We start from the raw sequence: 14,626 nt of genomic DNA, 5'->3' as shown, positions 1-14,626 counted from the left end.
AACTTGAAAAATACTGAGATCCAGCTCAAGTATTATTTCCATTAAAAAGGATCTTCTATTTTTACACCATCATTTTAAGAGCATTCATTGTTCCTTCCTTCCTCGTTCCTTATGGCATACTTGGAGAGAAGCACTGTGCAGGCCTTGGCAGGCATGACCAGAGGCTAAACATGGCTGGGCGCTGTTTGGTGTTGTGAGTCACCATTGGCCCACTCTTGTCTGGGCTTTTATATGGCTGTTTTTAACTGATGTACTTGAATTTCTCACTATAAGTGGCATCAACTCAGACTCTGAAAAACCACTTGCACAAACACACACACACAGTTTAGCTTCTCCTAGGGTCCTGAATTCCTAGCCAGAAGTTTTAAGCCACCTACCTTCTTCTTAAGCAGGTTGCTTGCTTTCCCTAGATGAAAGATGAATTATCCTTTGGTTTTTACAAGGTTGGGAAGATGAAAGCAGTCTTATGTTTAAACACTTTTGTAGACTGGGCTTCATAAGAATCCTAGCATGTTACATACTCCTGAAACTGGTGTGATGAACATACCAGTCACAGCTCATCTCTGACCACTTATGGAAGGAGAAATTATCCACCCGCCAGCTCCCCAGGTACAAAGAGCCCCTAAGTAAGCAAGAGAGCGGTTGAGGAAGTGGTGGGGTGGGAGATGGGGCCTCATACTACTTCACTAGAGACGGTCTCATTATTAACAGCCAAGGTTGTCCTCAGTGAGAACTATGCCAGGTGATGATCAGGACAGAAGACTCTGCGGACTGGGCCTTCTTAGTGGTGTTCATTCCCTCAGCATCAAAGACTAATACGTGGAAAGTTCTCTCTGCTTTTTCAGCTAGTCGTACCAGGAAGGCTTCTTTCTACTACTTCACCCTTTTGTACAGAAGTGTAAGGCCCCGTCTTCCCCAGTATGTACTTACCATCTGGGATCTGACTCTGTACTGATTCCTTGGAAGGACTAAAAACATAGGTCCTACATCCCCAGATCATGTTTGCCTGGATCTTAATGTTACAGCTACTTGGGACTCCAGAGCCAGTAACTTCGCCTACAAGCTCTGCTCTCCTCTCCTGTAAGCAAGGTAGAAATAATCATACCAGTCTCATGAGTGGAATATAGTGAGACCCTGGCATACAGTAGGTGACCAATAAAGAAGACGGTCACTGTTACTTTCTTTCCCACCGTGATGGCTTGAATTAACTAGCCAGCTAGCTTTTAGAATTAACTAGAAATAAACTCACTAGAAAGTGAGTAATTCTTGTTCTAAGACGGAACAGCTTTGCAATGGTGACTTCAAAGTGACTAACTGACCTTAGTGAAGCTTTGTTCCAAATCTTTAAAAATACAATGTTTGCAGGAAGTCACTAGATCTTTAAAATATCTCGGTACCACTCAAATACATCATGGAGACTGCAAGTGCCTCTCTAATGAAGGCAGTTTGTGAGGGCAAATCTGGAGTTCCAGAGAAAGCAGAAAGAATGCTCTCTGTCTCCACTGACACCAGGCAAGGCCTTCATAAAGACACAGACATTGTTCCTCTTCTCGTGGTCTTGTGAAATGGATATGTGAGAAGACAATGCCTAGTAACTACACCCGAGGTTGTAGTTCATTATATTTATTTTGGAAAAATATTTTTAAGATGAATTTCTTCATTAACAAAACAGTAAAAAACTCAAATAACATTTGCACAATATTCCATAAATACATTTATATACAAAAAAATATAGTCACATAGACCCGAAGTGCCTTTGTACATATTTACCAAAATTTAAATTATAAAAAAATGAACATCACAAAATACTCAAGCTTTACAGATATCATGAAAAATATTTTTACAAATCCAAAAAAATAACACACGTTTTTTTCCGTCTAGAAAAAAAACACATTTCAGTATCAAAAAGGACAGTAAAGGCAGTTGTGTTTCTAGTTCAAGGAAAGACTGGCTCATAGTAATCCAAGACAGACATGTCGGCAGTGCGTGCTTCCTATACGTATCAAGTCACTCATCCACTTAAATATATAATCTTCAAAGCAACTGTCCATAGTGCAATGGGAACGTCCAGCAGGCAGTGCAGCGGCAGCCGAAGCCCGGGCTGGCAGTGTCCGGCACCTCTGCTAACTCCGAGAGAACCAGCTCCGCCTGAACCTGCTTCTCAGCAGCAGTCCCTGGGGCCTCCCTTCCTCTTTCAGCAGCATCCGTTGGGGCTATATCCTTGGAATTTTATTTAAGAGAAATGGGAATTTTGCCACATCACTTCCATCTTACACCTAGAAAGGCCCAGGGGACAGGACAGGAAGTTAACTTCAGAAAGAAACATACCTCCCTATTTCCCACGTCTGTGACAAGAGCGTTGCACACTGACCTCAGTTGCTATGACACACTCATCCTTCTCGGCAGATAGAACATACACCGACTGGTACTTGGTGTCCTTTGAAGTTGAGTAGACAGACTCAGGCCTTTTTCTGTCAGGGACCTCTCCTCTGGAAGGAAAAGTAGAAAGAACCATAATAAACACACAGGAATGTGATTGAACAAGGACATACCCAGAATATGGAAAGACCTTCCTGCCCTCCTTGCCCAGCTCACAGCACACACCCCCGGAGTGTTGAGGTGCCCTTGTCTTCTCCCGCAGAGCCCTGTGACTGGCACTTGGTGTCACGTTTGCTGTGCGCATCCCTGATGGTGGCTTCATCTCCCTTGAGGTCTCGAACGAGGTTATAGTCCACAGCAGGGTATCGGGCCTTAAAGCTGCTCTTGTCAGCACCATGGTCCCCATGAAAGTCCGCCTTCTTGTTGGTGTTCTTGATCTGTGTAGCCCCAATGATGCTGACAGAAACATCCTTCTCACGCTGGCAATTGGCCAGGTTGTTCATGGTCTCTGTCTCTCCACCACAAGGATCAGGTGGGGGCTGGTGCTTCTGTAGCTTCAGCCGGACGCACACCACCACGGCAGCACAGCCCAGCAGCAACATGAGGACAAGCACCACCCCGGCACACACGGCCACCCAGGGGAAGGGCCCACCCTGGCTCTCCATATGCCTCTCGCTAAGGTCCACCACCATGGGGCCCTGTGGTGGCTCAGGGAGCAGGAACTGGCAGTTGGGGCCACCGTAGCCCTGGGCACACTCACACATGTAGCGTTGACCCCTCTGGTGGCAGGTGGCCCCATTGTGGCAGGGCGCATGCTCACACCTGCTGACGGGGGCACTGCAATTCCTGCCTGTGTAACCAGGTGGGCAGGTACAGGAGAAATCATTTACACTGTCCCGGCAGGTGCCCCCATTGGCACATGGGGAGGAGGCACAGTCATCTATGTTGTCTTCACAGTACCTCCCAGAGAAGCCAGCCTGGCACCGGCATAGGTAGGTATTGCCGAGGTCCACACACTTGGCATCTGGAACACAGGGGAGGCACAGTCATATGTGGGCACACAGAAGTTCAATCACCAATCAGACACTCTGATGTGGCAACCGCTCAGTCCATAATTTACACATACCACAGACGCACTGATAGTTTGGTTTTGTACTACATAGCTTAGGATCTCAAATACACCAGAACGAGAGAGACCTACACGTTAGAAATAATAAGAGCTTTTGTTGTTGTTGCCTGAATTAGGCAAACTCTCTACATCTCCAGTACCTATGCTCCAGACATTTCTGACTCAAACAGGATCTTGCTAGATTTGGCAGGATGGCCTTGAACTTCATCGTCTTGCTGCAGTCTCTGGAGTTACTGGGACTACAAGTTTGTGCCACCATGTCCAATCTCTAGATCAGTATTGACAGCACTGTGTACGGCCTGTATCACCGCCTTCCTCTCACGACCACCAGACAAGGGATACTACACTACTAGATCCAGGTAACAGGGGGAGAAAATAAGGACTTTAGGGAACGCCACATTTGCTGACAGCACAGTGAGTGAGAAAGCGGGGAAGGAAAAGGAGAGGGAAAGGAGGAAGAGAGAAGGGACGGAAAGGCAACTACTGGGTCCATCTCCCTTCTGAGTCTATTCTAAGTACCTGACCTCTCTTCCACCAGCAAGAGGTTCATGGTGCAAAAAGCATGCCTCTTCATACTTGGTCCCCTAACTGCTATCTGGAGCAGACTCTCTTCCCAATGATACAATGGCTGTGCTTCCTCTGTCCGAGAAGAGCCTGCAGAGCCATGGATGGTGACAGGCACCTGAACATTGACCCTGGGTGGGTTGTGCACCACGAATGTGTGACTAATCCTCCTGATTGCATGTCTTCCTCCCAAATCCTCATGGAACTGATTCAGGGAATCCACAAACCCAAGATGTCTCACAAAGCAATGTGTTCCTCTAATAAGAATGCATATGCTTTTGGAGGCAGTAACCAGACATCCCCATCGACCCTCACCATTAGAACAGGGGGAAGAGCTGCAGAGATCCATCTTCTTCTCACAGTTGAAGCCAGAGAAGCCCGAAGGGCAATGGCAGCTGTAGCCTCCATCAGGGTTGTCTGAACACCGTCCCCCATTGAAGCAGGGGCCATCTGCACACGTCATGGCACTCAGCTCACAGATCTTGCCGTAGAAGCCGGGAGGGCAGGTGCAAGAGTAGCTGTCCTCTAGATCCTGGACAAGGAGGACACAAGAGTCTTTCTTAAGCTGCTGCAAGAACCTACACACTTCATTAAAAACCAACAACTCTGTCCATCTTCAGGTAGCACAGCATGGTGCCCACGACTCACCGTGCAGCTCCCCCCATTCCTGCAGGGACTTGGAGCACACTCATCTACTTCCAGTTCACAGTTGGCACCTGTATACCCAGGTCGACAGGAACACGTGTAGCTCCCCTGGCCCGTGTTAGTGCAAGTGGCTCCATTCCTGCACGGCTTATGGTGAGTGCAGTAGTTTAGGTCTGCCAGGGTAGAGACAGGGAAAAGGGGGCAGGAAAAGCCCAAGATCAAACACAGGAAGAATCTACTTTTTAAGTGAGCATCAGGCTGCTTTGATAAAACCTGGCGATCACAGAGGGAGGGACTTACCCTGGTTGCAGAAAAGGCCCCCCCAGCCTTCCTGGCAGTTACACTGCCAGGGCTGCTGGCAGGTACCATGGAGACAGCCTGGGTATCGGATGCATTCATCGCAGTAGCGGCCCTGCCAGCCAACTCTGCACCTTGGAAAAAGCAAAACACAATCATGTTGCCTTCTAGATTCACAAGGGCGCTCACACACACCAAATATTTATCTCCAGAAGCAACAATAAGTTACCGGTCCACAAACTAGGCAGCACAAGAACTAGCTTAAAACCCCTGAGCTGCCGTCCCCTCTCAGATGAAGGGAACAGTGGACATCCTGGTTTTCTTTAACATGCACAAGGACTATGGATATGAAATCTCATTTTCCATGCAAACTTTTTAACTGAGACTTGTATATTCTCATTAAGTGTTAAGTTAATGACAGCTTATACGTTTTTAGACCTTTATTAGAACAACATCTCCCACTCAACTGACTTCCTGGGATGTTTTATATGGGGAGGGGGGAGCAAGAAGAAAAGGTGAAGCAGGCAAGGTGGCATGGAGATCCTGCAGTGAAGGATTATGAGTTCAAGGCCAGCCTAGACTACATAGGAAGGTCTCTGAGGTACACAGAAAATCTCATAGAAAAAAAAGAAGAAGAAGAAAAGAAGACACAAAGCTTTGCAAACTTACTTGCATTCCCCTGGCTTGTCACAAAATCCATGCTGGTCATCACAACCTGGCAGACAGATTGCTGCAAGCAAATAAAAACATAGGTTATAGCCCCACCCCAGGAATTCCCTGGTATCACCAGGTGGGACTGGGGCAAAATTAGCAGTACCCACTCTGTAGGTCCAGGCTGAGAGGATCCCAGGCTGCAGAGCCTGGCCCACCCTGGCTGGTGGCTTTGGACTTCATTCAAGCCTGGGGTGAGCATTCTTCTTAACATAGTGCTTCCAGGACAAAAGGGCTCTCAGAAGCCCCCACTCCTACCCCGTCCCTTTTTCTTCTAAAAGAGGGTCAGAAGTCTTCTCCCTCCTCCCTCCCCCACTTTCCAATTCTATGCACAAAGCTCCACCTCTTAATATCCCAGAAAGTGTGTGTGCAGATAAGAGTGGACAGCTGGTGTGCAGCGTGCAGGGCAGGACAGCTGCTCCATTGTCTCTTCCCTCACGCAGCTGCCCCAGCACAACAATGCTGCCCCCACCCAACCCCCAGCCCGAGCATGTGTGTATGCACTCACACAAGCGCGTGTGTGCACATACCCCTCTACCAATGGGAACGGGTAGTGTCCCCACCACCTATCCTCGGGGAGATCTAATCTATGGCACGTGTAAGCAGGGGCGGGGAGAGACCCCAGTGTTTGAATAAGAAGAAAAGTTTAGATTTCTGACTACCCCAGAACCATTGGCCCCTAGAGAAGAAAACTACAGTGGGAGGCCAGAGAAGCCCGAAGAGGTGGGGGGTGGCCACAGGCTGAGGTTTTGAGTTGGCTCACTTCCCCAGTTATGAAACTCATTAATGGTCAGCAACTCCAGTTCTTAAGAAAACAGCCAGCTCTGGCCAAGGCGGGGCATCAAAGGCGCTCCAAAGCCCTTAAGGATATGGGAAACTAGGCAACAATGGCATCCAGGTTCTCACTGAAGTAAGGACCCCTTCATCCTCAGGCAAAAATTAAAACTAGAAAGCTACTCCATATCCTCATGCAGGCACTGACAGAGGTTCAGGGCCTCACCAAGTCCAATGTTCAACTGCTCCAGGGCAAGAGAACAAAAGTTCACCAAGCCCTGACTGAAAGGAAATGCCATTCCTACAGGTTGGACAGATGAGGCCTCAGAAAGCTGGAGGGAGGTCCACTGAGGTCCCTATGAACCAGAACCAGAGCCGGAGTCCTCCCTGTGACCCTTGTCCCCTGGTTTGCAAGATCATTGCCAGACATCAGTTACTGCATTTCTTTACAGACAGTGTGCTGTAAGCATTTAGACCACAGATCAAGTGCCTTCTACCATATGGCCCTGCAGTCTGTCTCAGCACGCCTGTGGACTTTCCACAGCCCAAAGGATTGAAGACTTCTCTACAGAACAGGACAGAGTATATCCCAGGGAATCATTGGAAATGGATTACTCTGTGGGCAGGTCAGGCATCCTAACTCCATGGAGGAAAGGGAGGGCTTCCCAAAGAGACATTGTCACTGAAAGAACTGTTGGTCTATGAGCCCTCCACATCCCTTCTCTGTCCCTCCCTTCCTTCCTCCCTTCCCTTTCTAATACAAAGGCCCTAGGGAAAGCACAGTCTTACTTCCTGACCCCTGGCCTTGTCTCTGAACTCCTCCCTGGGAAGAGAAGCCGCTTCCTACAGTGGATACAAGGTCTCCCTTGTTAAAATGCCCGAGTAGGGCATAACACCAATCATAAGACAAGACACTTCTGCTCCTTAGGCCTCAGTTTCCCCCACTGAGCCATCTCTACCATCGCCTGCGTCTCTTCCCATAAGTGGACCCTTGGAGTCGTCCTCCCGCGGACTCACGTTCAGTGCAGTATTGGCCTTTCCAGCCAGGGTCGCACACCTTCTCCCCTCTCTCGCCGCAGGTGAAGTGGCCGAAGGCATCATCCCGGGGTCGGCAGAACACGGAGCAGCCTTCACCGTAGTAGTGTTCGTCGCACACAAACCGGTAAGAGTACCGGAGGTCTGTGCGGCCGCTACTGTGAAGGTCCTGTGACCACTCCTCTCCCACGGTCAGGTGCCTCTGCGTGGTCAGGCGGCTGATGAGTCTCTCTGGATTTTCTGGGAGAGAAGATGCGCAGGTTGGTTCTGATAACACTCAGAGGCCCGGAAGTGAGGGAGTGGCGGGGATGCTGTCACCATGGGTTGGACTCTGAGCTCCTCCAGGTGCACAGTGAAGACATCGAGGATTTGGGTGAGTGGGTAAAATAAAATGTGTATCAGCAAGGAGTCTGCGCAGTGTACAAGTTTGGAGTCTTACCTGTTGCGAGGTCATCAGGAGAATCTGTATGAAGAGCTTCAATGATCAGAGAGAAGGTACCCTGGGGAAAAGGGAGAGGGTGAATTATAAACCAGAAGCGTGGCGGAGGAAAGGCATTGAGGGCTAACAAGTCCAGAGTCAGATCTATGCATGGTGCCAGTGAGGGTCAACTCCTATCACTTTCCTTAAGAAAGCAGGATGATTTTGGAGTGGGTTTTCCCGTTTGTGCTTTTAAAAATATGTTAATACAGGACATTGTGTTTGTTTTAAAAGGGAGAGAGTTCTGGAGCCAACAAGGTTGGGGATGTGGAAGAAGAGAGGGCGTCTGTGCCTGTCATTAGTTTTCTGGTGTAGAAAGCAGTCCCTGCTCTAGCAATGGCACAGTAAGAGAGGCCTAGCAGCTGGAGGAACAACAGCCCTCCCAATCTTGGGGGGAGGGGAGGAGCATTCGACCCTCCAGATAAGTACCGGTGTGTGAGAAACTCCCTGAGCTTCCAAAGGCTTCTAGTGCTCCACAAGCCTTCCTTAACCTCCGGAGATTGCAGGCCAATTCCCGGGAAGAAATCAAGACCACAGGCGTGTCTTTGTGGAATTCTCCAACCCTTATCAGTGGCCAATGCCTTCCTCCCTCTGCCAGCCACCCGCCCACCACCCCTACTCCTCCAGGCCCAGTCGGGTGCGCGCAGGTGCCTACTCACTGGCCAGGTGAAGCCGAAGGGGAAACGGATGGGGTTGCTGAAGGCAGGGTCGATGCCTGCGCCATCAGGCAGGCTGAAGGAGTCGACACCCAGCACTGGCGTGACTGCGCTGCCGTAGGTGCAGGGTGGCTCCGGAGACACGCTGGCCTGATAGTGCTTGAGGCATACGCGGAAGAAGGTCCTGCAGGCGCACGGCGGGCCTGAACCCCCGCGGCAGCAGTTGCGGTTCCCCAGCAGCCCCTTCTTGTTGACGAACTCCTGCAGCTTCAGCTCAAATACGCCGGAGCTCCAGACCTGCGCAGGGAAGGGGCGTGAGGACGCACTGGCGGCGGAGGGGCCCAGGCGCGCGGGCCCTTGCTAGGACGCAGAGGCCGAGCGCACCGCAGCGCCCGTCCGGAGCCGCCCGCTGCCAGGCAGCTTTCGGGGTCGTAGCTGCCGGAGTCGCTTGGGGATGGACAGCTGATCAGCTTGTCCGGCTCCCATCCCTCCACCGCGCAGCAGCCCCGCCCGGCCCCCTACCTGGCACAGCAGGGCCGAGACCACGGCAAGGGCTAGCGCGCTCCGACGGCCCATGGTACCGCTGGACGCCCTTGCTCTCCTAGAGTATCCTCTGTTCTCTCTTCTTCAAAGACCCAGGAATGCCAGGAAAGTCTATGTGACCCGAGGAGCACGGGCGGAAAGGCGTCTCTCGGCTCCAGGTGTGATAATCGGGGCCAGTTGCTTAAGGAGGGTGCGGTGCTTCAGATATGTCCCTGACAGAGCTCTGCGAGGCACTGAGAAAGGACAACTTTCGGTTTCCTCTTCTGGCTTTCAGTCCACGAGTAGGTGAGGGTCGCCGGCTTTCTGGTTTTGTCTTAAGCTTCTTCGCGGAAGGAAAGAGGAGAAAGGAGAGAAGACACAGAGGAAAGAGAGTCCAGATGTTCGGCTTAATTCCCAAGAGAGCTTGCAGCGGCTTCCTTCGGAGGCCTATTAGAGAGCGGCGGTCTGGAAATCCCACCGGTGAGGCGATAATCCGGGGCCCCGAGGGGCGCGGTGGGAACGGACGGCGGTGGTGGCAAGAACTGCGGCGCGCGCCCTGGTTTCCCTCCCCGCCGGGCGTCACTCGGCGGCCGCTGCCGCTCCCAGAGTGTTCTGGACCGGTATCTCTTGCGCCACTGCAAAGCCTCGCGTCTTCCCCAAGAATTCAGCCAATGCCATGCGAGAACACACACCCAGGACCGGAGACCGAAGCGTGGGAGGCTCCGCGCCGCACCGGTGCTCTCCCGTGACCTGCCTCGGTCAGACAGGGTAACCGCGGGTGCACGCCGGAGGATCTGGCCGAGGCAGGCGCCTGCCGCCCTTAAATCCCGCCGGTCGCTCGCATAACTAATGAGATGCAAATGAGCAGCCCCCCAATCTGGCGAGAGCTGTCACAAAGGAGCCACTTTTCCAAACCCTCCTCTCAATGGATCGCCAAATGGTCAGTGAGCTGTAAAATGTGCAACCCTCCTCCCCGCCCCCACCTCCCCGCCCCCTAGTCCTCTCTGCCTCCGCCCTCGCCCCTTCGCCTCCCTCCCCCAGCGCAAAACCCGCTCATTTACATTCCTGCAAAATGTTCGCTGCGACGAACCGCTTCTGCTCCTGGAGCTGGAGCTGACGCCGCGTCTCCCACCGCCCCACCGCCACAGGCCGGAAGACCCTAGGCACGCTGGGCGGCCTGCGCCTCCCACCCGCGGTCACCGCTAGCCTCGCGCGCAGGACGCGGCCTCCGGACACTCACGTCTCCAACGCTGGCCGCCTAGGCTCTCCTCGGTTGTTCGGTCCTGGGGACTGAGGAACCGGGGGAGGTTAGAGGCCCGCGTCCCCGACGCTGCCCCTCCTCCCTGGCAGGCTCTTTCAAAGGAGGAGTCTCCCGGAGGGGGCGGGGGCGGGGACCCGTTAGGAAAGGGACCCTTGAAGAAGAGGTGGGCAAAGGGTGGCGAGGGCACCGCGGCAGTTTCGGGAAGTTTGGGGAGGTTAGGCACGCTTATACCTCTGGTGGAGGATGGCGGCTGAACCTCCGAGAGGGTGAGCGCCGATAGACTCGCGATCCCGGCGGGGCGCCCCCTGAGACTGCAGTGTCCTGGAGCCCCGGTATCTCCGTGTTGTCCGCGATCACTGGAAACGGGAATCCTGGTCCAGGCAGCGTATTCCCTGAGCCAGGAGAGCCAAAAGCTTCAGCTTACCCTCCCTCCCCAAAGTACACGCCCTCTCCCGGGAGATTTTCGACCGCCACCACCTTCACTGGTGTCCGGCCCCACTCTCCTGGGTAATTCCCCTCAGGCCTCTCTCTGCTTGGTAAAAAGTGAGTTTGGTGTGTGTCGTTCGCGTGGCTGTCATTAAGGCAGTCTGTTATTGTGCGAGGCTGAATCAGTGGCTCTTTGTGCGTTCAGCTGTATGGTAATGCAGACAGCACCTGCTCTCCGCACAATGCGGAGAGAAAGAGCTCCCCTCCGCGCACGCCGCGGCCTCTGCGACAATGTCCGGCACATGTTCGAAAGACTCTCCCCGCCTCCACCCCCAACACACAACTTTTACACAACCGTCACCTTATTAGGTTTTTACACATCCATCAGACACTAGAACTTTTGTTTTCTTTCTTCTTTTTAAGGGAAGTGAGTTTATTGGGAGGGCCCAGGACATGTATCACAATGAGTTATCTAACCTGCTCCCCTTCTTACAGACTTCAGAGAAAAGTAAACGGAAGGGTAGGCTCCGATTTAGTACCTAGCTTTGTATTGAGCATGCAATGAACTGCGTATTCCCATCTCTGGAGGATCCTTTTTATTCCATCCCAACACCTTGGCAGCCTCATTAGAATCCCAAGGTGTGATTACTGAACCAGTGTTGCTTTGATTGTAGATCAACCCCTGGGGTGTGCCTGACAGGTGTCCTCACCGTAGGTGTTGTCCTGGTGGTGAGAATGAACTCTGTGACCTGACAGATGACCTGACAGAGTATTTTTATCCTTTAAGCCGGTATCTGGTTCAAGATGCATATACTGCACAGAAAGAGAGGAAACTACCCCCTACACCAGGAAAACACTGGTAACAATCTAAGCAGTTGCTTGGCAAAATCATCTGTGTTGGGCCATCTGGCAACTGGAATTACAGCTCCTTTTTTGATGACCCAGTCTGTCTCCTGCTATCCTGTCTCCCAAACACTTGCAAAGTTTCAGAATCAACAGGAATCTGCACTTCAAGTTGTCATTGCTGACTCATAGACAATCAAAGAGTCAGCCAAAAAACATGTGTTCAATGCCCAAGGCTGAGGTGCGAAAAGCAGGGTTGGACCCCACTTTAAAAAAAAAAACCAAAACACCAACTGTTTATTATAGAACAAATGGAAGCTTCAAAAGATACTGCCACCCCTATGGCACACCCCCATGGCAGTGGCAAAAGCAGAGTCCCTGTCATTTGTAAACTGTGTAGGGACTTGCTTCATCTCCACAAGGCTGGGCTAGCTTGAATCCTAACTTAATCTTGCCACCTAGTGTTGGGATCCCTTTTACACTAGGTTGATATTTCCTCTGAACGTTACTTTCTGAGAACTCTGCTTCTTAGAACTGAGAAGCTGCTCCCTGTGGGGGTTGGGAAGAGGGACTCAGGTGAGAGAGTCCCTGCCGCAGAGGACAGTCAGAGACACAAGGTCAAATGCACAGCTCTCCGTGCCTTCAAGATTACAAGACATGAAATATCAGGAACCTTTTAATTAGAAAACGGGAACCAGGGTCGTTTGAATGCCTGTTTAGAAAACTGGAAATGAAAAGTTCCACGCGCAAGGGCTTAGACCTTGGGGGGGGGGGGAGGACTTGTCCCAAACCTCTAACAAACCCCCCTCAGTATCAAGTATTTGTTAAATTGACATGGCACAGATTTCTCGATTACATCGGCAAAGCAGGACTGAAAGGCATCGTAAAATCCATCAGAACCCTGCCCAAAGCATTCATTCTTTGCCAACTTAATTTATGCCACACCATTCTGTATTGGGGAAATCAAGCAGAAAGCTCTTTTTCCCCCTCTCTCCTACTCCTTCTGCTCTTCTTCTTCTTCCTCTTCCTCATCCTCTCAGCCTTCCACCCCTAAGTTTGTTCCTATTCCTCTCTCTTTCAAAAGCAGGGCTAACGGGGAGACTGTTTAACTTCGGCGTTTCTATAGGAGCCTGTTGTAGTTTAACTCCTGCGTACCAGTAGCTGGGAGGAACAAAGGGGAAACTCGAGGTCCAACTATTCATCCTTTCTTAGCACTTTAATTTTCATTGATTGGGAAGACAAGGGGAGCCCTCAGGGATTCGAGCTGGGGGGGGGGGGGGGATGACACGCCTTTAGACGCCATCAGCCCCCTAGCCAGCCATCTGCTCTGAACCAAATGGCGTTTTTTCACTCCCTAACTGCGTGTCTCTATACTCCCACAGCTAAGCACTCAGAACCCCCCAAATGCAGGAGGGAGCTTAAGCCAGAGTATGTTAAATAGATTTGCCTGAATGTTGGCCTAGCCAACAGATTTCCCCTCCCCACACACCATAAATCCTCACCTTGACCATTAGAAGAAAGAAGGAAACTTACTTTTAAATGCTTTTTGATGTTTCAGCAAATTTACTGTACAAAGTGGGGCTCATTAGAACTGAGAAGACACCGAATACATCAGATACAGGACCTGAAGGAAGCATTTGTTGTCTGGTGGTAGTGTTGATTTTTTTTTTCCACTCCAGCTCTGCCCCCCCCCCCCCGGTCTGATATGGCAGACTCAGGTTGCATAATAGTCAGAATTAAGGCCACAAAAAAATGTATCTGGAGTTCTGTCTGCAATTGATCCTGATTGTTTTCTGTATTTTACTGGACCATGTGGTAATAAAAACTCCCAGCCTTAATCTTATTGAATTAAATGTGCCCATCCTCAGAACAGGTCGCTTAGCTATGATCCACTCCTTCAGGCACACACAACCAAGAGGCTCAGTTTTCAAAGTGTGGGAATAATTGTGACTGCAGACAGGGTAGTACCCATGGACAACTCCCAAACAGTTTTCAGACTAGGCCAGCACAGGTTCAGTTTTCTGTGTAAACAAGTCTGGAGACTTGAGTGGGGTTTGTGTTTTCTCAGACCAACTGAACATTGTATACACAACAGAGGGTTCTCTTATTCCTAAGAATTAGGATCCTTGTTCAGAGCAACAAAACTGGAACTTCCAAGCAGCAAATCTGGTGTTGATCAAACATGCCAGCTTGCTTCAGAGGAGGAGGAAGAAGAGGAGGAGGAGGAGCCTGTGTATTAATTAGTGCCAGCATCACATCCTGCCCAACAGCCCTTCTGCCCGTTTTCCTCAGCCAGTTTTGGAATCAAAAGCAGTTAAAGTATTAGGGAGAAAAAAAAAAAAAAAAAAAAAACCTCTTTGCAGTGAGCTGGAAAGCCACCAGGCACCTGTGACCCACCTGCCTGGTATGATTATGACAGTTATTTGCCAAAGTCTGTGGAAGAACCTTCCTTTGCTACGGTGCCAGGGCTGGCCTGAAACTCGAGATTCTCCTGCCTCAACCTCCCGAATTCTGGATTACAAGCATGCCAAACGTAATTCTGGCGCACACACTTTAATGTTTGTACAGACGTGTGCACACTTTGATTGCAGTTAGCAATTTGGCTTCACTTTAGACAAGAATTCGCGCCACAGATTCACCTCACCGGCACCAGGTGGGCCCAATGGCCCTGGCCTCACCTACACTCTGTTGGCATCACACTCAAAAGGGTAGTGGACCCAAAAAGCTCTGGCATGGCATCCTGCGAACCCCAGAGTGAAACGGGGTCCTAATTCCACCATGCCATAGGATCACAGCCCTTTCTTTTTTTCCATGGAACTGGTTGTCGCGTCCTCTGACCCACATAGTTGGTGGTGTTTTTCCTTTGGGTGGCTAGATAGGAAACTCCAAGCCATTGTATGAGCTCC

The 14,626-nt window shown here is 50.9% G+C and overlaps 1 protein-coding gene and 1 long non-coding RNA gene across 2 annotated transcripts; both read right to left on the bottom strand.

The window, feature by feature from the left end:
• Positions 1 to 1,607: 1,607 nt before the first annotated feature.
• Dll1 (delta like canonical Notch ligand 1) lies at positions 1,608 to 10,140 on the bottom strand. Its single transcript, XM_038340414.1, has 11 exons — positions 9,191 to 10,140; positions 8,672 to 8,965; positions 7,974 to 8,034; positions 7,517 to 7,774; positions 5,684 to 5,744; positions 5,018 to 5,148; positions 4,721 to 4,890; positions 4,388 to 4,604; positions 2,605 to 3,403; positions 2,372 to 2,489; positions 1,608 to 2,276 (listed from the first exon to the last, which is right to left on the bottom strand). The coding sequence occupies exons 1-11, from the start codon at positions 9,242 to 9,244 to the stop codon at positions 2,271 to 2,273; spliced, it is 2,169 nt and encodes a 722-aa protein (XP_038196342.1). The 5' UTR covers positions 9,245 to 10,140; the 3' UTR covers positions 1,608 to 2,270.
• Positions 10,141 to 10,246: 106 nt separating this feature from the next.
• Positions 10,247 to 11,168, bottom strand: LOC119821471. Its single transcript, XR_005286627.1, has 3 exons — positions 10,929 to 11,168; positions 10,683 to 10,843; positions 10,247 to 10,480 (listed from the first exon to the last, which is right to left on the bottom strand). It is a non-coding gene; the product is annotated as an uncharacterized LOC119821471 (long non-coding RNA).
• Between the last annotated feature and the right edge of the window lie 3,458 nt (positions 11,169 to 14,626).

This window comes from Arvicola amphibius, chromosome 8, assembly GCF_903992535.2.
Source record: "Arvicola amphibius chromosome 8, mArvAmp1.2, whole genome shotgun sequence".
In the NCBI taxonomy this organism is placed as follows: Eukaryota; Metazoa; Chordata; class Mammalia; order Rodentia; family Cricetidae; genus Arvicola; species Arvicola amphibius.
This window is presented reverse-complemented; position numbering and strand designations above follow the sequence as displayed.

Excerpts from the sequence above, each read along its gene's own strand:
- Dll1 (XM_038340414.1), bottom strand. The coding sequence starts at position 9,244 with ATGGGCCGTCGGAGCGCGCTAGCCCTTGCCGTGGTCTCGGCCCTGCTG. Across the intron at positions 4,891-5,017 it reads GGGCCTTTTCTGCAACCAGG|ACCTAAACTACTGCACTCAC; the intron begins GTAAGTCCCTCC and ends CTACCCTGGCAG. Across the intron at positions 2,490-2,604 it reads GGCACCTCAACACTCCGGGG|AGGAGAGGTCCCTGACAGAA; the intron begins GTGTGTGCTGTG and ends TTTTCCTTCCAG.